We start from the raw sequence: 25,562 nt of genomic DNA on the forward strand, positions 1-25,562 counted from the left end.
CCAATGCCTAAGATGATGGGGCGTCCAGGATTTCCAGGTTTATGGATCTTGGGTAGCAGATAGAATACCCCAGGTCGGGGTTCCAGGGGTGTGTCTGTGCGGATTTGTTCTTGTGCTTTTTCAGGGAGTTTCTTGAGCAAATGCTGTAGTTTCTTTTGGTAACCCTCAGTGGGATCAGAGGGTAATGGCTTGTAGAAAGTGGTGCTGGAGATCTGCCTCGCAGCCTCTTGTTTATATTCCGACGTATTCATGACGACGACAGCACCTCCTTTGTCAGCCTTTTTGATTATGATGTCAGAGTTGTTTCTGAGGCTGTGGATGGCATTGTGTTCTGCATGGCTGAGGTTATGGGGCAAGTGATGCTGCTTTTCCACAATTTCAGCCCGTGCACGTCGGCGGAAGCACTCTATGTAGAAGTCCAGTCTGTTGTTTCAACCTTCAGGAGGAGTGCACCCAGAATCCTTCTTTTTGCAGTCTTGGTAGGAGGGTCTCTGTGGGTTAGTATGTTGTTCAGAGGTGTGTTGGAAATATTCCTTGAGTCGGAGACGTCGAAAATAGTACAAAAGGTTTCCCCCCCGCTCTCCTGCTGGTAATAGCTCATCTTAAGTGATCACTCTCGTTACAGTGTGTATGGTAACACCCATTGTTTCATGTTCTCTATGTATATAAATCTCCCCGCTGTATTTTCCACTGAATGCATCCGATGAAATGAGCTGTAGCTCACGAAAGCTTATGCTCAGATAAATTTGTTAGTCTCTAAGGTGCCACAAGTACTCCTTTTCTTTTTGAGTTAAGTATGTTAGGCTTGTTTTTTTCATACTGGAAAACTGCCCCTTTTCAGGATACCATATATTTATCACCAGTGTGGACCAGCCACTGGAGATCTGCTCAATAGGGACCTTATTTTTAGGGGTATGGCACTGCAACCCAAAGGCTTGGTTAGCAGGGGCCTTGTCAATAAGAAATGCCTGCAAACCAGAGCAAGACTAGGTCTGCAGAGCCCATGACGCTCTAACCGAGCCTTCATTTGTCATTCTAGTGCCAGCCTGGGACATTTCAAGATAAGATACCAAGGAGCTCTTCCTACTGTATTTCTTTCCAAAAGTAATAAATAAGTGAAATTACATAATAGTGCGGCTGGGATTACATTGTCAGGGTTTTGTTTAAACCCTGAAAGGGGAAATGGAGAACAAAGGAAAAATAAATAAGGCCTGTTCTTGGTCCAAGTAAAATTTCCATGAACACACACAACCCTTTCCGGAAGGAATAGCACTCTCTGTGCTGGAGGTAGCTTCTGAAAAAGAGAGAGGGAGAGAGGCAGAGGGGGGCTTGAGAGAGAGAGACTGACAGAACCCTAGAGGAAATGTCTCAGCATGGAGTCAGGTTTCTCTCTTTCCCATGAAGAAGGGGGTAATGCTTTTTGCATCAGATTGGCTGATTGCTAGACATTTACAGCAGAGGAGGGGGATCTGTAGGCTGCCAAACAGGACTCCTGAGGACTGAAAGAGAGAGAGAGAGAAAAAGGAGGAGGCGGCGGCTGGGAAATTTATTCCAAGCAGTAATAGATTGGCTACTGTGGGAACGTGAGTATGCTGCCAAGCCTCAAGTGGGGCAGTGATGGACGGGGCCGGGGTTGGACGGCCAGCCCCTCCTTTCCTTGGCTGCTCTAATCCCACCAGTATTCCTTTTTATTTCATGGCCTCTCTTGATTGTATGTATGTATTTATTTATTTGAATTGTCTTGGATGTTTTATTATTTCCCTCCTTAGAGATCTTTTATCTGATAGATGAAAAAGCAACTGACAGCACCTCCAAAAAAACTATGGCAGCTGGAGGCAATCCTGCTTCTCTCTGTCTAGGTTTCCATGCTATGCCCATCACCCTGGTATCTGAGCTGCTTCTTCAAGTATGTGTCAGTATGGATTCCATACTGTGCTTCCTGGGCGTGAGAGCGGAGTCATTTTGAATGGTAGTGTCCATTAGGAGCCCTATGCCTACTCTTGCTTCAGTGTGAGGGCCTAAAGGTCAGAGTAGCTGCAACCCTCCTTCAGTTACCACTTAGCGTCTGTGACAATGAGAGGCAACCTGGACTGTCCAACCTGCTGCTGTTCCTTGAGCTTCAAACTTAACCTTTTTGTGAAGAAATCGCTCATCAATTTCTTATTACTCATTTATTCATTGCTCCTTCTTTTTTTGTGTGGAACATCCAAGGAAAAGTAGAGGAGCCCCCTTGTCCACCCCCTGTATGTCCCCCCACCCACCCTTCACAGCAGGTCAAGACACGTCACACCAGTCACTGGCATGCAGACTCTAAACCCACAAGGCTTAAATGCTGCCCATCGTGTGACAGTCTTATGCCTGGAATTGATGGGCACAGCAAATGTCTGTTCTGCCTGGTGGAAGGATGTAACCCCAACAATTGCTCTGTCTGCTGCTCCTTCTCATCCCACACCCCAAAACAGAGAGATGTGGCTCCAATTACATCTCAGAGCAATCCATGAAGATAGTGTCTGATCCCAGAAAAGACATCCTCCAAACCAGAGTTGAGGAGGCTAGTTACAGCATGCACCCCAGTAAATGGCCACCATGCCTCTGGTTCCAGCAGGAGGAAGAAATCTGAAAGGGTGACAAGACTGCTGGTATTGGCGCCAGGATCCTGGGTGCCAATCACCCAGGTAACAGTGGTACACAGCCTCCGTGCTGAGCGCACTGGTCTGACTCTGGAGCAAGGAGACCTGGCACACGCGCTATCCCCTTCAAGCACTGAGTGACAGAGCCCCACTGTGCATGAACGCAGTTCAGAGTGTGCAGTGTGCATACCCCACAAGGAGGGCCTGAAGCAATTTTCCAAAGGCAAGTCCTCCAAATCCTCATAGTCAAAGGACAGGAGCAAGGCACTGGCTGCGAAAGAGGCTTGGGAGACCACAGTGCCAGCACCAGAGTTGATACCGAGACCAGCCCCGGTACCAGTGCCAACCATTGAACCCTTCCCCAGACCAAGATACAACTTTGGGAATCTGCTTTCACCCCTCCTTTTGGCACCAGAACCAACACCGGCACTGGCAAGATCAGCCCCAAACCCACAACTAGTGGTACCCCTATTCCTGGAGATGAACCTCTCCTCGCCATCTTCAAGCCAGTCCTTCTTCCCAACTGCAAGCAGGGAATCCTCTCCATTAGACCAAAATGGTACGTAAGGGGAGGTCTGGAGGTGCCCTGTACTGGGCCCTATACATGACTGGCAGTGGATGGGCCAACCACAATCTAACCAATACCTGTATAATTTACCATAGTGGACTTACTGGACCTACTGGGCCCACCTTCCTACGGATCTCAGAGTGGAGCCCATGGCAGGTGCCAGGGAAAGGAAGGTGGTTTATATCACCATTGGAATCAATGCCTAGTAGCCCCCCACACCAGAATCAGATGAGCCCCCTTGTGAGGGAGCGGAGGCGACTCTGGAAATTCTCCTCCCCACCTACAGGCGTCTCCTCCTCTCTGGATGAGGCCATTGTCTTGATCCCAACACTGGCCATCGGTGACTTCAGAGCCTCCCAAGACCTGCTTTCAAGAATAGCTGAAACCTTGGACTGGGAGACAGCAGTGAGCCAAGAAAAATATGCACAAGCGTCTCAACATCCTCACTGCTAACAAGAATTGCCCTACTGATCAGTGAGGCATATTGGACCATGGCACAACCCAGCCTCGTTCCTGACTGCTTCAAAGCGAGTAGAACAGTGCTATCAGGTCCCTCCCAAGGGCTTCTAATTTTTATGTGCACCCGACACTGCGGTCACTTGTGGTATCTGCAGTCCAGGATAAGACCAGGGCTACTAAGGGGACTCCAAAAGATGATAACCCCAAAACACTGGACCTTTTTGGGCCAAAGTCTTACTCACCAGCCTCCGTCCAATTCTGCACCATAGAAGCAGGACCTGTTTGAGGAACACAGTTTTCTGATGTAAGAGAGGGTGACCCCTTCCTATAAGGTTCCTCCAGGACTGCAGGAAGGACCTAAGAGATAGGATCTGGGGCAGGAGGGGGGAGATGAAAGTGAAAACAGGGCTACAGGTAGCAATGAACAAGTCTGATATCACCACTCGATCCATGACTATGGCAGTCACAATGCACTGGTCCTCCTGATTACAGGCATCTGGGATTCTAATAGAAGTCCAGGTAACAATGGAGGACCTACCCTTTGAGGACAAAGCTCTTCAGCAGCTGAATGGACAAGGTGTTCTGTTCCCTCCAGGATTCAAGGCTAGGCTCTTTAAAGATCTACACTCCGGTGCCGTACCACAAGCACGTCTGGTACCAGTCCCTGCAAAGACAAAGACAACCATCTTATTCCCACAGTTGTCAACTGGAATAGCCATCCAGAAAGTAGCCCTGTTATACCAGGAGGTACATGTCACCCTCCTCCTCCATCCCTCCCCAGGCTTCCTCTCAGAGGCAGCAGATTTAATGGCGGTGTTGAGAGCCACGCTAAAACCATCTCAGAGCTTATCTTTGGGAATCACCTTGCCCCTCCCACTGGGCATGGTCAGAGATTACAATGACAAATGGGTGCTAGACACTGGTATGTTGAAAACTGTGTACAAATTTCAAGCTGTCACTTTAAATCGTAAAGATTTTCCTGGTCCTGCTCGCAGGCTATGAGGCTTTATAGGGAAACGTGCAATCAGAGTGGGTGTGCAGAGAGTCAGCCAAGAGTAAGGTGGGGTAAGTTGTGCCTCTCTACTTTAGGGAGCATCCTGCCTTGTGTCTCTCTGGTTTTGGGGTTCTTGTATGTTATTCCGAATTCTAAGTAATAAAGTAGTGTTACGCTACAACTTTCCAGCAAAAGTATTTATGTTTTTATCTAACTTCCCGATGTGTATGCCGTGAACATACCAGACATCACCACCCATGGTTACGCTATCCTATTCCTTTCCTTACCCTCCCCACTTCCCTGTCCCTCTTCAAGGATCCTTCTCACAAGAGCCATTATAGAACAAAATGGCCTTCTTGCTCCAAGTAGGAGCGATGGAAGAGATTCCTCAAGAGAGCAAATCAAGAGGTTTCTGCTCTTGATATGTCCTTATCCTGAAGGAGACAAGGAGCCTTTGTCCTAGCCTAGGCCAGAGGAGGCTGAACAAATACATAGAGGTGCTTTGAGTCAGGATGGGAACTCTTGCCTCCATTATTCCATTGCTTCAGGCTCAGGACTAGTTTGTGGCCTCTTGATTCTTACAGGATGAAGACTTCCAAATAGCCATCCACCTAGGCCACTGGAAGTACCGGAGATTTACAGTAGATCCAAATGATTACCAGTACCTTTTGGACTCTCTATGGCATTGAGAGTCTTTACGACATATCCATCCCTGTTTCTCACTGAGTCATCCAACAACCCCTTTGCTCTGCCTGCTATACCACTCTCAACTGTCCATTTCTCTGCTTCGCTCAGAATCAGTGTTTTGCCTTCTTCCATGCAGCATCTTTTGCCTGGAACGCCATCCCTGAACGGCCCTGTAAAGCCACTGCCCTTTTCTCTTCCACATCCCACCTTGAGACCCACTTCCTCCAGGATGCCCACAAGAAGTTCGCTAGCTAACATTAGGGCCATTTGAAAATTGGTGATGTTTATTTAGCCCACGATCTTCAAAAATGGCCCCTGATTTTGAGTACCTCAGTTAGTGTGTGTCCAACTTGTGATCCCTTGTGCTGATTTTTCAGAGCACCTGTAGCTCACATGGACCTCAACTGGAGTTGTGGGTGCTCAGCATCTCTGAAAATCAGGCCCTAGGTAGCTGTAAAAGAATTGGGAACTGTCAAAACCCAGGTTTTGTTCTTGCTGAGTCAGCTGACTCCTTAGGTTAGTTCTGCCTGAGCTTTTTCAAGGAAGGAAGGGAAGTGGTTTCCAGCAGGATTAGTTGTTTTATTTTAAGGCTTCGTAATAAGAAGATCAAAATCTTGCAGGCTCTTCTCTCAATCTGTGCAGGCCAAGTAGTCCCTTCCCCAAGTCTGTTCCTCACATCAGTAACCAAAATTTCCTGGCTCTTTCCTCAGAGCCTCAGCAATCAAGGACTTCACACAGTCTCCCTCCTGTCTGTTTGGTTTCTGGAGCAATCCTTCTCTGCAGTAGCTCTAGTCCTAGTAGTGGTCCATGAGCATGGCCCCTGGCACCTCAGCTTTCTGGAGGAGGTTGCAATACCCCCACCCCTTTCTACTGCCCTCTTTTATAAGGGTCAGCTAATTAAGTTCCAGTTCTCTCTTAGGTGCAGTGGGTGTGGCTAATCAGCCAGCTGCAAGCCTCTGACCCCAGAGGAATGGCATCCTTGATACCTTCACAGTATCTCAAGTTGGACATCCCAAAATGGAAGCACCCTAAATCAGCAGCCACTTCTGAACACAATGTCTTTGTTTTAAAGACACAAGGTATCTCTTCTCCCTGTATATCTTGCCCCGCTTCTGCACCCTTTGTATGTGGCTTATCATGTCAGACTGTAAGGTCTTCAGAGAGGTGTTTGAACACTGCCTAGTATACTGTGTATAGTCCCAGAATACTGGCGTTAAAGTCAGCGGGAGTGTGTAGAAGTGCTGCTCTCCTTCCTCTGCTAACAGCAGAAGGACAGGTCTTGGGAAGTCAGTGAGCTCCCCCTCCTCCTGCCTCTTTACTGGCTGGGGAAATGAGCATAGGGGCTGGAACTAGGGGTGCTGTCGCACCCCCTGGCTCTTGAGGTTTCCATCATATCCAGGGTTTACAGTTTGGTTCAGTGGCTCTCAGCACCCCCCCACTGTACAAATTGTTCCAACACCCCTGGAAATGAGGACTCATCCGGCGAGAGAATCTGAAGTGAGAGCACCAGGAGCAGCTGGTGTCTGGGTTTATGACTTGGGACTCTGAGCCCGTGGAGCAGCACCAGCGCACAATGGTCGGGGTGTCAATCAAGATGGGAGTCACCTATCTGCTTCACTCCTGGTCCACAGGATGATCCTTCTCCTTGCTGGTTCCTTGTTCTCTGCAGATGGGGTGGGGAGGAGGGAAAGTCTGCCACCTTCAGCCCTCCCTCCCCTGGAGGGGAGGAAAGGAGATGCCGCCTCACTTTCCTAGCCAGAATCCAGGGGAAAGAAAATGGGCCTGCCCATTCCCTCTGCAACCCCTTGAGGGTGGTTAGGATCACATCAGTTGTTTCCCTATGCAGCACACCTACATGCACGCACACTTTGGGCAGCTTTGGGGCCTTTTTGGGGCTGTGGACTCCTTTCAGCTACCTTTATTCAGTTGTCCCCATTCTCTTCTGTGCCTTCTCTCATCACCCAGCAGGATACAGTGGAACTTCACTACGTCCTGCCAGCATTTGTCCCAAAATAAAAACAAAGTGGCAAGCTTCTCCTCCTTTGGTGATCTACTTTAACCAGTACGGAAGACACATAATAAGTAACTATAATAATAATTTTTCATTGGAAACTGGGACCAGGTGTCTTTGAGTTTGCTTGCTTTTTTCTGTACGTGATGTCAGCCTCTTCTGTGGCATAATAACCATCCTCATGGGAACCGGATGTCATGAGCAGACACTGACTTGGGTTGGGGGAGCCCATTCTAGATGGTCATTCAGACTCTTTTTTTTCTAGGACTTCAGGTGTTGGTAGAGGGAGAGGCAGAAGGTGGGAATGGGAAAGACTGTGGGAAGATGGAATTAGAGTACTGGCTTCTTGCTCTTGGATGATCAGAGAGAACCAAGCAAGAAAACTAAGGTTTGTTTGGGGAGAGGTGAGGAGTTATACAGGAGCACAGTGGATCTGCTTACACCTATGTCTTATACGTTTCTCTCTGCCAATTAAGACCCAGACTTTATGTCTAATCCACACTTCCACTATCTGTAAGGGGAAAGCTACTGTGGATGGGGGATTTGTCTGAGAGGTTGGGAAGGTCTCATATTGGCAATAAGGGAGCATGAAAACTGAGAAATAGTTATGACCAACTTGCTTTGTGCCACTTTCAAACACAGAAAGGGGCCTTTCCTTATCTTAGTACATGACAAATAAAGAGAAGAACCTTATTTGATTCCAGTGGGGCTTTAAAATCCATTTTAAGGTTTTCCATAGCACCCATCAATGTATCACTGTGGTGTCTAAATGCTTCCCAGGTAAATTAAATCTGCATAGCAAGGTCCCCAGTGGATTTGTATTGAGTTTTCTGCTCTTCTACAGCCCTGGTTTAAAAGACAATCTGCTTGGAGAATTACATAATACTAATATCACTATTATTAGTTTTAACCTAGTTATAAGATTACGTGTAGTTATCAAAGAGAAGGGACTTGTAATGAACGCTGAAGTTGGTCACACTCAGGGTTAGACTGATGACCTCTAGAAGATCATTCCACAGCCCCTCAACCTCCAGTTCTACCAAGACTGCTTTATCTCCAGTGTTTTGTACTGGGTGTTGGGAGCTGCATTGTCCCAGAGTAATACAACTATCTTGCTGGATCCTGGATGGGGAGGTGGTTGCTAAAGTAGCTGACTCCTGACCCATCATGACTTTGAAGATCACGGCCAAGACTTTTTTAAAAAGACAATAGAAATCAACTGGGAGACGGTGGAGCGGCTGGAATACAGAGGTGATGTGCTCACAGAAGCTCATCCATTGAGGAAGGCTGGCAGACATATTGTATACAAGATGGAGTCTCTGCATTGCATCCATCTTAGTCCCGATATACAGTAAGATACAGTAATCTAGTCTGGAGGAGATCAACACATGTTGCTGTGGTCAGATCCTCGTCCAGGAGGGAGGAGTGGAGTTTCCTAGTAAGATGCAGGTGGAAGAAGGCATTTTGTCACCACTGCGACTACTTGGTTGTCTAGGCTTGGTGATGAACAGAACCCCATGCTCTCACTAGTTTGACAAACGGAAGGCAGCTGCCTTCAGTGGACGGGGAGGACAGCATCTTCGAAGAGTTTCTCCCCTTCCAGACAGCATCACCTCAGGCTTGCCTATGACCAATGTAAGACAGTTATTTTTCACCCAGGTGCTGATTTCTTGTGACATCCTGGTGATGGTGTTCATTGTAACTAGGGAAAATCAGATAGTTGAATGCTGCACTGTCTGCTCCAGGTGTCTCATGTTGGTAGTGAGTCAGTGGCACTTTGAGGTCAGAGGTGCCAAAGTTACAGGGAGGATGAATGACATGAGGTTTGTTGCCTTGAAGGAGGCTTTGATAGTTTCCATTAGCAGTGGAAAACAGTTGCTCTTTGCTTATTGTCACCAGCCAGGAGAGTCATAGATGGACTTTCAATTCAGTCCCTGAATGAAGGGGAACCTGATCAGAATCTGTGTGCAGCCTTGTACTATGATCCCCCCCAGAATGTCCCTGCTAGGGTCCTAGCCACACATAGTCATTAAAGATATCATGGCATTTTTCATAAGAGCAAGAGTGTTGAATATAGTGTCCTGAATAAGTTTGTACTGGGACAATTACATTCCGTTTCCTTACATTTTTTCCCCTGCAATTTCAATTTGATAGTGTATTCTTCACTTCCTGTTCTAAAATAGCGTGTAGTGCTGCCATGGCCTATCAAACTGTAGTTGTCCACCCTAGTGATGGCTTCCTTTCAGTTGCTCTGAAGAGATCCCTTTTATATTCCTTGCCTACTTAAAAAGATGTTTTCTGGGGCACAGTTTATTCAGGGTTTGAAAGTGCTTTGAGACCCTGTGTGTGCAAATGCCATTATTCTCTCTTTGTCCCCTGAATGGACTCTGGGTGCAGTGCCTGAGATGAGGAGAACCTGTTCTAGATTTGTGTCCACCTGGTATGGACTCAACATTTAGCCTGCCCAGGACAGGGAAGAAAATGCTGAATTGGATTTCTGTGCTCCATGGAATAGATTCTGGGCAAAGTCTCTGAACTTGTTCCAGTTTGTGAGCTGCTGTTTAAGTGTCTGGGGGACATGTGGGTGAGTGGATGTGCACTAGGGCTGTTGGTGCCAAGATTAGGGGTATCATACACCTGGCTGCATGCTCTGCCTCCTCTTCCCAGTGACCTTCAGAGCAAAATCTGGTGAATTGCCAGCCCATAAACTTTGTGCATTTTTCTTCCTTGTGATCCAGGATGTGATTCCAGGATGACATAAATCAACTGATCATTTGATATTTCCCAGGGCACAGTAAAATGTAGCAAGCAACTGGGGATGTTGCGGGTGCACCACACTCCCAGCTGTTCGTTACTGCAGAGGAGGCTGGCTATAGGTCCAGGCTTATCCCTGGGACCTCAGGCATGGAAACATCCTTGAGGCCCCCTCTTAAAAGAAAACAAACCCCTTGTTCTGCTGCTGGGGATTGGAGGATGGGCTGGGAGATGCTGCTGTGATGTCTCAAGTAGTTACTCAGACCTCTCTCCCCACCTAACTTTCAGAACAAATGTAACCTTTCTACCTGGTTTAACCAGCTGTGTTCTTTGTTTGCTGGGTGCCGTTGCCAGTCCCTACCGAGTCAAGTTCACTCCCAAAAAATTGTCAGGGGAGAGGAGGCTCTGTGTTCCAGTGTCCCTGGTAACTGATCATTGCTTTGTGAGGAGCAGCTAGCTGGTGTTCTGTGCAGGAACCTGAGAACCTGTCCCTAGTAGATTATTAGGTATTTCCCTTTCAAATTTCTACCATGCACAAGGTGTTTTGAATAGGAAGGGTGGGGAGAAATGTCCTCCTCACCTTATGACCTGTGGCCTTAGCTGCAATTCCGAGGTGTATCTCACATTTCAAAGCTGACCTGAGGAAAGGGAAAGGAAAAGAGCACAGACATTTTTGGTCTCAGCCCACCAAGGGCAAAGAGGCTTCTCCACTCCCAGTCAGAGGAATCCCTGGTATGTGAGGATGGAGTTGATTTGGGGGAGGGGTTTTCATACTGGCATATCTGCACTTCTCAATTTGCCTCCTTTAGAGATGTTTCGGGAAATGAGTTTGACAGTTCTCAGCACCAGGGTCCCAACAAAAGGCAAAGATGAGCAGGAAAAATTGTCTTGCAGGAAATGTCAGGGCTGGAAGAGAAGAGGGTACTGCAGGTTAAGATTGGGCTAACAAAGCTGCTGACAGTGGCTGTGTGCCCTGGCAGAGCTATGGGGGGGTCTCAGGACTGGAATAGCAGTGAGTGTTACAGGTCAAAATTGGAGTACATTGGCTGAGACTTGCGGACGTAGGAGAGCTGGAGAGGAAATTCAAGTATGCAATTTTAGGGAGCAAAATACACTTTAATTTCTGAAAGCCTATATCCGGGAAGGTCAGCTAGTTTCCATGAGCTATTCAAACCTTGGTCTGTTTACTGAGCCTACCACCAGGCAGGCCAGCTGTGGTGGGAGTACTTACCCAGTAGGAACTGGAATGAAATTCATAACAAGCATCACACAGACCAACCAACAGCAGCTGGATAAGAACATAGGAATTGCCACAGGGATTATGCCAAAGGTCCATCTAATTCAGTATTCTGCCTTTGATATTGAGCAGGAGGAGGTGTAGTCTTGTGCTTCCACAGAGACCTTGTACTGTATTATTATGTAGTTTGATCTACCTGTAGGGCAAGTTCCTTCCTAACTGTAGGTTCTACTGACCTGGGGCTAGACTGGAGCCAGTAACTTAGAAGCCAAAGGCTCACTTTTTTCCCAGACCTAGAGCCAGAGTTTAACTGGTGTCGTATAGATGAAAGGCTCTGAATAACCCTCCTCATTCTGTGCATAAGCCTATCACCCTGTCACTCCATAATTACAGGGCTTGAAAAATCTACTCATCCAGGACAAGTAGGTATGTTTCTTGGCTATGTCCCATCCACTGCTATAGTACCTATGTTTTCATTTTAAAAACATCTAGCCTAAAGGAAACCTTCCAAATGTAAGCAAAGCAGAATGGCTTCCTATAAGACCACTCCAGTGCTTCCACTGATGGGAGGAGAGAGAGAATGGGACGCTGGTACTGTTGGCCATAGGGTGGCCTGATGGGGGTGCCACTCTCTAGAGCAGGGGGCCCTGGTAGGGTTGTCAACTTTCTAATTGCACAAAACTGAACACCCTTGCCCTGCTTCTGTCCCGCCCCTTCCCTGAGGCCCTGCCCCTGCCCCACCCCTTCTCTGAAGCCCCGCCTCTCGGTCACTCCATCCCCTCCACCCCCCCAATCATTCACTGTCCCCCCACCCTCACTCACTTTCACCAGGCCGGGGCAAGGGCTCCACCTGGGGGTGTGGGCTCTAGGGTGGGGCCGGGAATGAGGGGTTTGGGATGCAGGTGGGAGCTCCGGGCTGGAGCCGAGGGGTTCAGAGTGCAGGAGGGTGTGAGGGGTGCGGGCTCTGGGATGGAGTTTGGGTATGGGACAGGGCTCAGGGCTGGGGCAGGGGGTTGAGGTGTGGGAGGGGGGTTGGGGTGCGGGTTCAGGGAGGGGGCTCAGGGCTGGGGCAGGAGGTTGGGGTGCAGGGGCCAGAATGAAGCAGCCAGAATGTCCCTGTGGCCCCCTAGATGCAGGGGTGACCAGCATGCTGCCCTTGCCTGCAGGTGCCATCCTTGCGGTTCCCGGCCAATGGGAGCTGTGGAGCCGATGCTTGGGGAGGGGCCGGTGCACGGAGCCTCCCTGGCCCCTGCGCCTAGGGGCTGCAGGGACATGTTGCCACTTCTGGGAGCTGCACAAAGCAAGGGCAGGCAGGGCGCCTGCCTTAGCCCTGCTGCGCCACCGACCGGACTTTTAACGACCCAGTCGGTGGTGCTGACTGGAGCCACCAGAGTCCCTTTTCAACTGGTTGTTCCAGTTGAAAACCAGACGCCTGGCAACCCTAGGCCCTGGAGATCTCCACCACCCCAGCAGAGGGCTCTGTGTGGGGACAGGGCCTACTACTAGCAGCACCCCTTCAGCAGAGGTCAGAAGTGTGCCCCACCCATCCACACACCCATACAGTGCCTTTTGCTTGGTGTGCTGGTGTGAGCAGGGGCCCCCTACTGAGTTGGCATGCACAGGTATTCAGGCAGGCTGGGGCCGCCCTGCTCCTTAATCCGCTCCTCCATTTCTGGCAACCTGCCCCCACCTCAGCAGAGAGCTCTGTGCATGAGGCAAGTATACATGGATTTTTTGAGCAGAGGGCTGGGGATTCCCAGCACTGACCTATTGGTGCAGCATTGATTTATTTGTGTGTGGGGGTGGGGGGTTACCATTAATTGGTGACACACAGTTCATCCAGCAGGAGAATGGGCTCTTTGGGCCCAGGCAGTGGGAGTTGCCTGGCCAATAGGAGATTGGACAGGCGGGTCTGTGGCTTGGGAAATCAGTGCATTTGAGCCTGAGGAGCAGGCTAAGTCCTTGGGCCAGGTCAGTGGTTTTCAACCTGTGGTCCATGGACCCCTGGGGGCCTGCAGACTATGCCTAAGATTTCCAAAGGGGTCCACACCACTCTTGGAAATTTTTTAGGGGTCAGGAAATGAAAAAAGGTTGAAAACCACTGGGCTAGTGGATGTTGGGTACATTTTTCAAGCCTTGCGTAATTAACCCCTCATGTGGGATACTGTCAGCCTGATTCTCTTCTTGCACCAATGTCAGCCAGGAGCTGTATAAATCATGTCAGGCCTAGAAAATCATGAGGTATTAAAAATAATAATTTGGGAGTGGGGGGATTTCTTCTGGTTTTGAGCTTCTAGGGTTCCGGTTTGCCAGTTTCCTCTCTTCCCTCCCTCCTCCCAAAAAAACAAAACAAAACAAAAACCTGAGGTCTAAAAACTTAACTTTTATTTTTTTTAAAAAAATGAGATTCTTGTGGGTTCCAGGGCTCCATGAGCTGAAGCTCTAAGAAATACACCAAATATTGGAGAATCGCAATAAAATCACAAGCATTGACAATACAGCAGGAGGAATTTCACTGGTGCTAATGGGGTCAAACTCCATGAGCTAGGCTGATTTACACCAGCTGAGGATTTGGCCCAATGGAATTCTACTGGTGGCAAACCAGTGCAAGCAAGAGCAGAATCAGGACAATTGTGTCAGATTTTGGAACTCTTAAGAACGTAAGAACAGCCATACTGGGTCAGACCAAAGGTCCATCTAGCCCAATATCCTGTCTTCTGACAGTGGCCAATGCCAGGTGCCCCAGAGAAAATGAACAGCACAGGTAATCATCAAGTGATCCATTCCTTGTCACCCATTTCCAGCTTCTAGTAAACAGAAGCTAGGGACACCATCCCTGCCCATCCTGGCTAATAGTCATTGATGGACCTATCCTCCATGAATTTATCTACTTCTTTTTTTAACTCTGTTACAGTCTTGGCCTTCACAAAATCCTCTGGCAAGGAATTCCACAGGTTGACTGTGCGTTGTGTGAAAAAATACTTCCTTTTGTTTGTTTTAAACCTGCTGCCTATTACTTTCATTTGGTGACCCTTAGCTCTTGTGTTATGAGAAGGAGTAAATAACACTTCCTTACTTACTTTCCCCACACCAGTCATGATTTTATAGACCTCTGTCATATACCCCCTTAGTCATCTCTTTTCCAAGCTGAAAAGTCCCAGTCTTATTAATCTCTCCTCATACGGAAGCCGTTCCATACCCCTAATAATTTTTGTTGCCCTTTTCTGAACCTTTCCCAATTCCAATATTTTTTTTTTTTTTGAGATGTGGCGACCACATGTGCACGCAGTATTCAAGATTTGGGCATATCAGGGATTTCTATAAGGGCAATATGATATGATGATTTCTGTCTTAACACTTCTGTCTTCTGAAGTGTTCTTAATCCTGCACACCCTCCCTCCGCTCAGGCTTCCTGTGTCTGTAATGATATTTGTGCATGGCCGTAAATCATTCCGCCTCAAAGATCTTTGAAGTTAATGATCAACTGAATGCTTCACAAACATTAACAAACTGGATCAGCGCCCTTCTTCTTTCCCTGACAACCCCTAGAACCTTAGTAAGCTGGCATCTTGATGCAGATACTCTTTGTCCTGTGAGGCAAAATAACTGCACTTCTTTTTGTCTTCGCATGGTTTTACTATGCAGTGATACAGCGTCTGCTCATATCTGCTTCACAGCCTTGTGAGGCCCTTAATAAATACACCAGGCTCTTTAACTTCCTTGCCCAGCACATGTGGGACAGATGGATGAAAATTCTGAACTGCTCTGTGAGTTCTGAGAATGGTAGCGAACATGGTGCCAGTCACAACTGTTTGAGGTGTGAATACTCAAGGAGTATCCCAGGATCATTCTTGGAGACTGAAGATGTACTGTTAGGAATGGGGGATTTGAAGTCTTGGGGGGCTCCTGAAAACCCCATAGGGCTTGCTTGATATAGGCTCTGAGGGGTAGGGGCTGGGGGGAATCCACCTAAATATACGGAATAAGACAGCTGTCTGCTCTGAGGGACCATAAAGGGTCCAGATCCATTTAAATACTGACATATAAGATAACACAGTCAATGAAATAGCCACCTAAAACTTTTATTCCAACCTAGGTGCACGCCCTCCTCTCCTTCCTTCCTTCCGCCTCAGCTTCAGTCTATGTATTTTGTGTTCCTCGTTGCCGTAGTAGTGGAACTCTGGACTTTGCATTTGACCCTGACTGCAGTAAGATCAGTGCTCCTTCTTGCCTCTAGCAGAAGTGCCTTCCATAGTCTAGGGCAGTCTTCTGCACGATTGGGTGAGTCTCACTGGTTCATGTAGCTGTGGCAGGGGAAGAGGTGCTCTCTCACATGGTGGTCTCAGGTAGGGCTTTCACTGCTTAGACACAGAGATTTAATTGCACTCAGTATTCCAAGGAGGAGCCAGTGTAAACCGTGGAGCAGCAAGATGATGTGCTTGTGGCGGTTTACAGTAATGCTCCAGCTTGTCTGTTCACCTTTGTGTGAGTTGAAGTTTTTGTAGATGGTTTGGTTTTGTTTTCCTTAGAGCCTGAGTTTCAGAGGTAGAGGCGATCCCTCCTCCACCCCCAGTCCCACCCTGGTGTTCATCTAGTGGGGAATGTGCTTTTGCATAGAATTTCATGCTGTAACGAGGGGTCCAGTCCCTTTATCATGATGGCAGGTGGTCTGCTCCTGGCCCATGTTCCCAGCCCCCCCAAAACCTGCTGACCCTTGGGGATAGGACATGTCTACGTTACCGGCTGGATCCACGGGCAGTAATCGATCCAGCGCAGTTCGATTTATCACGTCTAGTCTAGACTAGGCACGATAAATCGACTGCTGAGCGCTCTCTCGTCGACTCTGGTACTCCACCAGGGCGAGAGGCACAGCTGGAGTGGATGGGGAAGCATCAGCTATCAACTTACCACAGTGAAGACACCACGGTAAGTAGATCTAAGTACATCAACTTCAGCTACATTATTCACGTAGCTGAAGTTGCATAACTTAGATCGATTTCCCCCCCACACACTGTAGACCAGGCCCTCGCAAGAGTGAATGCCTTTTCCTGTGTGGAATGGTGGGGTAGGGATGGAGGAGAGGTGGGAGCTCATATCTTTTGTCTGGATTTTGCTCCTTACTACTTTCCCATCTGACAACAGCTCTCCTGTCCCACTCTTAGACGGGGAGACTAGCAGCTGGATAAATGGGATGGACAACATATTTTCTATTGCCTGGAGAGAGGGAGTGAGCACTTCAAGGTTCCTTTGTGGTCTGTCTTTTAGTCTCTTGGACCCATCACCTTGACACGATGGTTCTAGCTGTGATAGCTGTTTTTATTTTTACATTGCCTTGTGTCAAGCTTCCTTCCCCACTCTGAACTCTAGGGTACAGATATTGGGACCTGCATGAAAGACCCCCTAAGCTTATTTTTACCAACTTAGGTTAAAACTTCCCCAAGGTACAAACTGTTTTACCTTTTCTCCCTGGACCTTATGCTGCCACCACCAAAGTGTCTAACAAAAAAAACAGGGGAAGTGCCCACTTGGAAACGTCTCCCCCCAAAAAATATCCCCCCAAGCACTACACCCCCTTTCCTGGGGAAGGCTTGATAAAAATCCTCACCAATTTGCATAGGTGAACGCAGACCCAAACCCTTGGATCTTAAGAACAATGAAAAAGCAATCAGGTTCTTAAAAGAGAATTTTAATTAAAGAAAAAGTAAAAGAAAAACCTCTGTAAAATCAGGAAGGGACATACCTTACAGAGTAGTCAGATTCAAAACATAGAGAATCCCTCTAGGCAAAACCTTAAGTTACAAAAAGACACAAAAACAGGAATATACATTCCATTCAGCACAACTTATTTTATCAGCCATTTAAACAAAACAGAATCTAACGCATATCTAACCAGATTGCTTACTAACTCTTTACAGGAGTTCTGACCTGCATTCCTGCTCTGGTCCCAGCAAAAGCATCACACACTCAGAGAGGACCCTTTGTTTTTCCGCCCCCCTCCAGCTTTGAAAGTATCTTGTCTCCTCATTGGTCATTTTGGTCAGGTGCCAGCGAGGTTATCTTAGCTTCTTAACCCTTTACAGGTGAAAGGGTTTTTCCTCTGGCCAGGAGGGATTTAAAGGTGGTTAGCCTTCCCTTTATATTTATGACACCTTGGTCCAGAGGCAACATGTTCAGCCCCTAACACGTAGGGGATGGAAGGCAAAGCAGTTGAGTAACAGTCCAGTAGCCCAATGGACTTTAGATGGACTGGAGAGAAAAGGTGAGGCCAGAATAATTTTTGAGACTCTCCCTGCTCAGCATTGAGTAGCTTTTCCTGGGAGTGAGAGGATTTCTTTAGGACATATGTTGTGGATGATCCTCCAAATGGTTTTGGGGATTCAGGTATCTCCCATACCCCAGAAATTGAGATTATTAGCTAAACGTTTTTATGGCCCCTTCTCCCATACACTCCACTCCAATCACGTCTTCTTTTCAGCCTCTACCTTCTATTCTCCTTGCCCCTCATCCCAACCACTCTCTAGCTCCCCCTTCCAGCAGTCCCCTAACCTTTTGGTGATATACCATATGAGTGAGCTCTCTGTATTTTGTCCCCACCTTGCCATCTGCTCTAATTAAATCTGCTGAGCTTGGAGACTTCATTGGATCAGAGGTGCCCAGAATTCTATGCTTCCCATCCCCTTACCTGGACACTAATGGCATGTTCTAGAATATATCAGGTCTAAAGACAGTGCCCAGGCCTGGAGAGGTCAGATTTTCTGAACTCCAAGAGGGAACTCAGCAAAGGTGGCAGGCCTGGTGAGAATGGGAGGGAGGGAATTGGTTTGGATTAGATTTGAGGGAAAGATTCCAACTGGAGCCTATTCTATCTGAGTTTGGACCTCGCTCTGGTTATATCCTAGGCTTCACACAACATTCTTTTCCTCAGTGGTCCAGGAACCTTTTGCAGCCAACTAATAACTGAATGTTACTTTTCTCTTTGGCTTTTCCTCAGGATGAAGATGAGACGCCACAAGCTCTTTCTGACTCTGTGCATGGCTGGTCTCTGCCTCATCTCCTTCCTGCACTTCCTCAAGGCCCTCTCTTACGTCACTTTTCCCCGGGAGCTGGCTTCGCTCAGCCCCAACCTTGTCTACAGCTTCTTCTGGAACAATGCGCCTGTCACTCCGCAGGTCAGCCCTGAGCCAGGAGGGCCGGAGTTTCTCCGTACGCCGCTGTACTCCCATTCACCCCTGCTTCAGCCCCTACCACCCAGCAGGGCCAGCGAGGAGCTGCACAAAGCGGAGTTTGTACTGCAGGAAGACACGTCAGAATATTTTGTCCATACCAAAGCTGGCGGCGTCTGCTTCAAGCCAGGCACCAGGATGTTGGAGAAGCCACCAGCGGGCCGAACGGACGAAAGAGAAGATGGCGCTGCTTCGGGCCACCCAGCTCGCAAGCCGCTGAGCACCAGCGGCACAAAGCGGCGCAAGTGGGTGGAGTGCGTGTGCCTGGCTGGCTGGCATGGCCCTAGCTGTGGGGTGCCCACTGTGGTCCAGTACTCAAACCTGCCCACCAAGGATCGGCTGGCACCACGTGAGGTACCCCGGCGGGTCATCAATGCCATCAACATCAACCATGAGTTCGACCTCCTGGACGCCCGTTTCCATGAGCTGGGTGATGTAGTGGATGCCTTCATAGTCTGCGAGTCGAACTTCACGGCTTATGGCGAGCCGCGCCCGCTAAAGTTCCGTGAGATGCTCCTCAATGGCTCCTTCGACTACATCCGCCACAAGGTGCTCTACGTCTTCCTTGACCATTTCCCTCCCGGCGGGCGCCAGGACGGCTGGATTGCCGATGACTACCTGCGCACCTTCCTGACACGGGACGGCACCTCCCGCCTACGCAACCTGCGCCTGGATGATGTCTTCATCATCGATGACGCGGATGAGATCCCGGCCCGCGACGGCGTGCTGTTCCTCAAGCTCTACGATGGCTGGACAGAGCCTTTCGCCTTCCACATGCGCAAGTCCCTCTATGGCTTCTTCTGGAAGCAGCCCGGCACTCTAGAGGTGGTTTCTGGCTGCACAGTGGGGATGTTGCGTGCCGTCTATGCCACGGACGGGATCCGCCTCCGCCGCAGAGAGTACTACACCATGCCCGGCTTCCGGCAGTACGAGAACAGCACAGGCCACATCCTGGTGCAGTGGTCACTGGGCAGCCCCCTCCATTTTGCTGGCTGGCACTGCTCCTGGTGCTTCACCCCAGAGGGTATCTACTTCAAACTGGTGTCAGCCCAGAACGGGGACTTCCCCCGCTGGGGCGACTATGAGGACAAGCGGGACCTCAACTACATCCGGGAACTGATCCGGACTGGTGGCTGGTTCGACGGCAACACCCAGGAGTACCCCCCTGCTGACCCCAAGGAACAAATGTATGCCCCAAAGTACCTGCTAAAGAACTACCAGCGGTTCCGCTACCTGCTGGAGAATCCCTACCGGAGGGCAGGAGGGGCTGGGTGACGGGAGTGGGACTTGCATGGCAAATGGGAGCGTTAGAGCGCAGGGGAAAAGTGAGGTGTGTCTTTTATTTTCCTTTTTCATTTTGTTTCCAGCCAAGGTGCGCAGTTTCTCTGCATTCTCTGCCCTTCCGGGAGTGAGACTTGGGGTGGGATTCCCAGTCATGCTAATGAGAGCCAGAGGGAAGAAGAGGAAATGGGAACTGGCCCTGTAGAAGGCAAAAAGGCTGTGGCACACCCCTTCAACCTTGCCTGCAGGGTGGGGAGATCTTATCCAGGGGGCAGATTTTCCTATGTAAGGGTGGGTGGAGGGAGCAGCTGCTCCCACCATGGAGCAGGTTGCATGCACATGTGCATCTGGACTTGTCAATGAGCATGTGAGTGGGCGGGCGAATGTATGGTCATGTGCATGTGTGTGTCACGTGTGTTCATATGAGTTTGTGTGTACATGTGCAAAAGCATCTCTATAGGCATTTATTTTTTTACCTCGGTAGTCTTTAAAATACAGCCTCTCCCTACCAACCTCGTGTCAATGCGTCTCTGATGGGCTCCCCTCTTTGTCTGACGTGCTGCCAGTCCTGGAGCTTGCAGCTAAGAGAAGAGGGGTGCAACACAAGTGCTTGTACTCCTTCCCTACCCCCACCTCACTGTCGCTCTGCACCCCACACCTTAGCTCTGCCCACAAAGCCTCAGGCTGTGTCCCGGCAACCTGCTTTCATCAGGGGAGCAAGCTGCAGGGGTCTTCACTAGGTTGATTGTGTGTTGTGTTCACAAGTGTGTGGATTAGTGAGTGCACGAGTGTTAATGTGCATGGATTTGGCAGGTGTGTGGCAGAGTGCGTGTGTGTGAGAGAGAGAGGTAGGAGCGTGGCAGGATTCAGAAGCTCTGCTATCTACTTAGGGGTTAAGGATATTCAGGGAACCCTCTACAAGCCTGCTGGGTATAGGGGGAGGCCAGGAAGCTGTAGGCTCAGCGTGCCAGTGCTCCATAAATGGGCCTGTTCAGAACCAGCTCTGGATAGGGGGGTAAGAATAGGGACAACCTTAGGGAGGAGCTGCTGGCAGTATCTGTGGCAGGGAGCCTCCCTCCCCAGTATAAGAATACTCCACAAATGCTGGTTAATCCTCTTCTCCCTGGAGTAAAAGGGAGGGGAAGGGGAAATCGCAACCCCCTAGAGCCTAGCCTGGGTGTTGGGGCCCGTGGGATACAGGCTGCATCCAGGCACAGCACCCACCCCAGGGACAGGGAGAATCAGCTGGGGGATTACTTCTGGAACGCTGCCGCCTTGTGGCTGGGAGGATGCGTGAGCCAGACTCCTTGTCTGGACTGTGTGGAGAGTCATGCAGTGAGGAGGGGAAGTGACAGTACTGGATTTAGGAGCCGAACCAATCGCAGCCAGCGAGCTAAGCTCTCCATCCCTGTTGTCCCTGCACTGGGTTTTTAATGACAGGGCTTGCTTCTTTCCTCGGCTGTCTTGGTTCTTTGGGGCGACAGCCACCTTCCCCCTCTCCTAGTTTGAGCAAATAGCTCTGTAGTGTGTGTGGAGCCCGATCTGTAGCATGTAGCAGGGTGAAGTACAGTGGGAACCTATGTTATTCTTCCAGCTGAGAGAGTACGCTAAAGAGAGAAATGATGGAAGCATGATTCCACACCCCCTTGTTTGGAATAAGCATGGGGGAGAAAAGGGAATGTTCCCTATAAGGAATGATCCCCCGCCAGCCAGGCCAGCCGTGCTGAAGAGAGGGGGCTTTCTTTGCCAATGGGAGTGTAAATCACCCTGACCATCAGGGCTCACCACCCTTGGTTTTTTGCCTGGATTCCCATTTCTGCTACTCTCTTTTCCCTGTATGCTCCCTCCTCCATCTGTCTGGGGGAAAGTGACAGGTCCTAGGGCTCAGTTCTCAGGTCGTGGCTTCCTCCTGATCCTATAAGTATTTCTAAGGTTCTTATCACCTTGGTATCTATTCCTGTAGCACTTTGAACTAACTGAATTCCTTTTTTCAAGCAGCTGTGGGTCCAAAGTAGATAGAATGACATAACGCACCAAGATTGGAACCCCTTGGTTCTTGACAGATCTGAGCTATGTTTAATCCTATCTCACTTCTAGTCCCATGACACCTGCTCGAAAGAGGCTAAGCATCAGTTTGCTTTATACCCAACTGCTACCATCACCCACTACAGTCTGCTCCATGAGATCATTCAAGGCTGGCACATGGAATAGGAGAAGGTGAACTTTCCACCCTCGCCCCTGGGAGAAAGCTGTGGCTGAGCGTCAGAGGCATGACCCATCAGCTAGGGTGTGAAGGAGGTGTGGTTCAGGCCGAGGGGTGGTACCTCACAGGGCAAGGTCTACAGGCCCATCGGCCACAGAGAGTTCATGACTATGGTGAAGGAACTCTCGTGACTTACAAGAACTGGAAGGTGATTGCAAAAGGAGGGGCATATGTTAGAGGAGAAGGCCTTTGCAGCAGTGGGCATAGCACAGCTGGGCAGTACTACAGGCCCAGGTGGAGGCAGAGGGAGAGCACCATGCATCAGTACAAGGGCCTGGTGCAGGATACTGCGGAGAGGTACGCAGGTGCCCACACATTGCTCATTTTCTTTCATTCTTGCTGAAATAGTGAGAGCCCAGAACCTTCCCTCAGACCCTCTGCTTTGACTCCGCCTTTCCACAGGAACAACAAAACAACCCAAAGTCCAGTCCCTGCTGACTGGAGGGGAGAGAGACACACGCTATATATATATCTTTGTCTGCAAACTCCATAATGCTGGGAGGTGCTCAGCTACCTTGATGGCAGGCACCATATAGCTAGAACTTGAGTCCCTTCCTTGCAGCACAGTCCTAGCCACTAGTCTGGGGTGGATTGAGGACATCCGGTTAATGCCAGCAATCTTTCTGGATAGGAAGCGATGTGGGACCAAGCCGACCACAATACATCCACAGTACTGTACCACCTCCCCTGGCACAGCACCTTTTCCCCATTTGCCCCTCCCCTCTTCCACTCTCTGGGCTCTCTGGGGTTTGCATTGCACTGCAGGGCGTGCTTGCCTTGTCTGGGGTTTTGCAGTTTCCTGTTGTGAATTTCTAATGCACCCATCGCTGCAGTAGCTAGGCCTGATCTAGTACAGAGATATAGTCTGCTCGTTCCCCTTCCCTCCCTTACTTCCTCACTGGCCCTCTTCCCTCTCTTGCTTTCATTTCCCTCTTCTCTAACAGCCCCTCCCCTGCCCGCCAGGCATGAGGAACAGATCCCACTATAACTGGGTACGAATTGAGCTCCTTTGGGGACTCCGAGAGGGCAAGCTGTTCCAGAGTCCCCCTCCTCACTAGTTAGTTAGAAATGAAACTTGAAACAGGCTTCTGTGTTGAGGGACTTTCAGGAGAAACGTGTTCAGTTTTACTCTTCATATGAATTATTTTTGTAATTGTTCAGTTTAAAGCCAAACCAGTTTATATTTATGGTATTTACCTTGCGTGGCTAATCCTCTCCCGATTGGGTTTAGAGAAATTGACCTCTTGTGGATTTATCATCTTCCACTTCCATCGTCCCTTGCAGGCTGCCGGGTGGGATTTTGGGGAACTAGCTCTTGCTGGTTGATTTCTCAGACCAGCAGTCCACCCCAGCCAGGCCCTGAAGGAATGGGATGCAGAGGTTACATACGTAATTTGATCAGATGGCTGGATGGGTGCCTGTAGGAGGAAGACAGAGATTAAGCTTGAACAAGGAACAACACAAAAGTGCAGGGTCTCAAATTGTGGCAAGGGAGAAATGGGTGTGATGATAAGGATTGCTCCAGAGCCCTCATTCCCACAAACCATTGGTATGAGCAATACCAATTTGATCGTGTCTTGATCTGGCACTGAAGATGTTGCAATGGAGTCTATGCAATGGAATATATCTGGGGCATGGTTAATGACAAGAGGGAAGGGCTAGGAAGAGATCACAGCTGGGTTATGTGCTATTTGTTGCAGCAATCATAACTGAGAATGAGTAGTACAGCTCACTTCCTCCTTTGCCAACAAACTCTTCTTTGACAGCTGCTGCTTTGCTTATGGTTAAGTGTCTTTTCACCTTTAACCCCTCACTACCCTTCTTAATTTGAACCACGGATAAGGCAGCCTCTGCAATTTCTGGGGCTTACACTCTGCTGTGTGTCTGTTTCAGTCTGTTGTGTTAATGTCCCCTGCTCCTTTGTAGTTTTCAAGGCTCTCTCCTCCCATCTACCCACATTAAATCCTGAGAGGCGGGCTATTTCCAGGTTATTTATAAGCGAGGATGAGGACATGGTGTTGGAGCAGGTGGGTCCCCCTTACGGGACAGACTAGCTTGAAGGTGCTTCTCCCTATCCCATCAGTGGAGCTCGTGGAAAACCTTGGTGATGCTCAGAGCCAGATTGAGTATGATATCCCTAGGGGAACAAGAGACAAAGGATGGGATTGTTTTTATGGCTCTGTGTTTATTATGAAAAGGAAAACATCACAGTTCTCTACTTAGTGCTCTTTCCTCCAATATTTGCAGTATGTCCCTGGGGCTGAGGTATTCCCTAGAACTCCTGTTTGCCTCCAACTGGGGGACACACCACAACATATCATTTATACGCTGAGCGTGGGCAAATGAAGAAGCTCTGATTCATCCCATTAATGTGGCAAGGCTGGGGGAGCTCAGAGCAGCATTTTCCCCAGTTATCCTCAAGCAAGGTATCCTCCTGAGACCATAGCTTCTTCTCACACCCTGGAACCATCCCACCTTATGTCCCTTTGTCACCCCCTTTCTTCATTAACTTTCATGGCTGCTGCAGATCTGCACTGTGAGGAGCCTGGAGCTGGGCATTCCTGGTCCTGTTAGTAAACACTGGTTAGGAAGGCAGTGGGCAAGGGAAAGGTCATCCTGGATTTACAGACCTAAAACTGGGGAGGAGGGGGCAGAAGGGGAAGGGACCCCAAATCCCTTAGTCTTTGTGTTCAGAGCTCAAAAAAAACAAACAAACCCCAACCTTCAGTCTCTCTGAGAAGTTGGAGGAGCTCACCCTTAATGTGAAAATAGAGGAATATAAATGTGGGCTGGAAAAAAATGGGAGGGGTTTTACCCCCAAATGCCAAGAAAAGGGAGGAGAGTACACATACACTGGGAATATCAGAGCTGCAACCAATGATATAGAAAGGAGGAATTAAAGGCCAAAAGCCAAACTGAGAATTCAAACCACTGTCCATTCTCATTCCTGCAGGAATGATCAAGCAGTATCCTCCATGGAGCAATGCACTGGCATTCCCATGGGACTGATGGTACCCAGGAAACTGACTTGTGGTGTTGCCTGGAGTGCCCTCTTTTGGCAAAGGAATGCGTGGACTTGCCAAAAAACCCAACAACCCTGTAATTTATAAACACCAGTAACAATTAATTTTTGTAAGGATGAATCAAATGTACATTCTGAAATCATTTTCTCTGTAAATGGTTGGATTTCATTTCACCCTTAAAGGGATACTTTAAAAGGAGATGATAAAAATAATAATAAAAAATTTACAGAGTATGAAGGGGAACCAGATGGTGTTTGTAGCTGCCTTTATTTCATCCCACATGGTCAGGAACCCATGGAAAAGAGGCAAAGAGGGTGCTGCCTCCGGCTGTGGCATACCTCTGCCATTCCTGAGTAACCGTGGACCGCTTGGGAGCTTTAACACCCGAACCTTTGAATGCAGACGCAATATTCTACCCAGTGACTTAAAGGA

General features: G+C 48.9%; 2 protein-coding genes across 8 annotated transcripts in view; both read left to right on the forward strand.

The window, feature by feature from the left end:
* The window catches only part of MGAT3 (beta-1,4-mannosyl-glycoprotein 4-beta-N-acetylglucosaminyltransferase), a 63,208-nt gene extending 37,835 nt beyond the window's left edge, over positions 1-25,373 (forward strand). For 5 of the 7 annotated variants that reach the window (XM_048834444.2, XM_048834420.2, XM_048834447.2 and 2 more), the window contains exon 2: positions 18,332-25,373. In XM_048834444.2, coding sequence (XP_048690401.1) covers positions 18,333-19,838 — 1,506 coding nt within the window. In that variant the 5' untranslated portion in view covers position 18,332 and the 3' untranslated portion in view covers positions 19,839-25,373. Of the gene's footprint in view, positions 1-15,542; positions 15,622-16,133; positions 16,267-18,331 lie in introns of those variants that run through there. The other 2 variants (XM_075124184.1, XM_048834454.2) reach the window with 2 other exon arrangements.
* The window catches only part of MIURF (mitochondrial elongation factor 1 upstream open reading frame), a 48,764-nt gene that overhangs the window by 11,302 nt on the left and 11,900 nt on the right, over positions 1-25,562 (forward strand). The window lies entirely within an intron of this gene.

This window comes from Caretta caretta, chromosome 1 (genome assembly GCF_965140235.1).
Source record: "Caretta caretta isolate rCarCar2 chromosome 1, rCarCar1.hap1, whole genome shotgun sequence".
Lineage (NCBI taxonomy): Eukaryota > Metazoa > Chordata > Testudines > Cheloniidae > Caretta > Caretta caretta.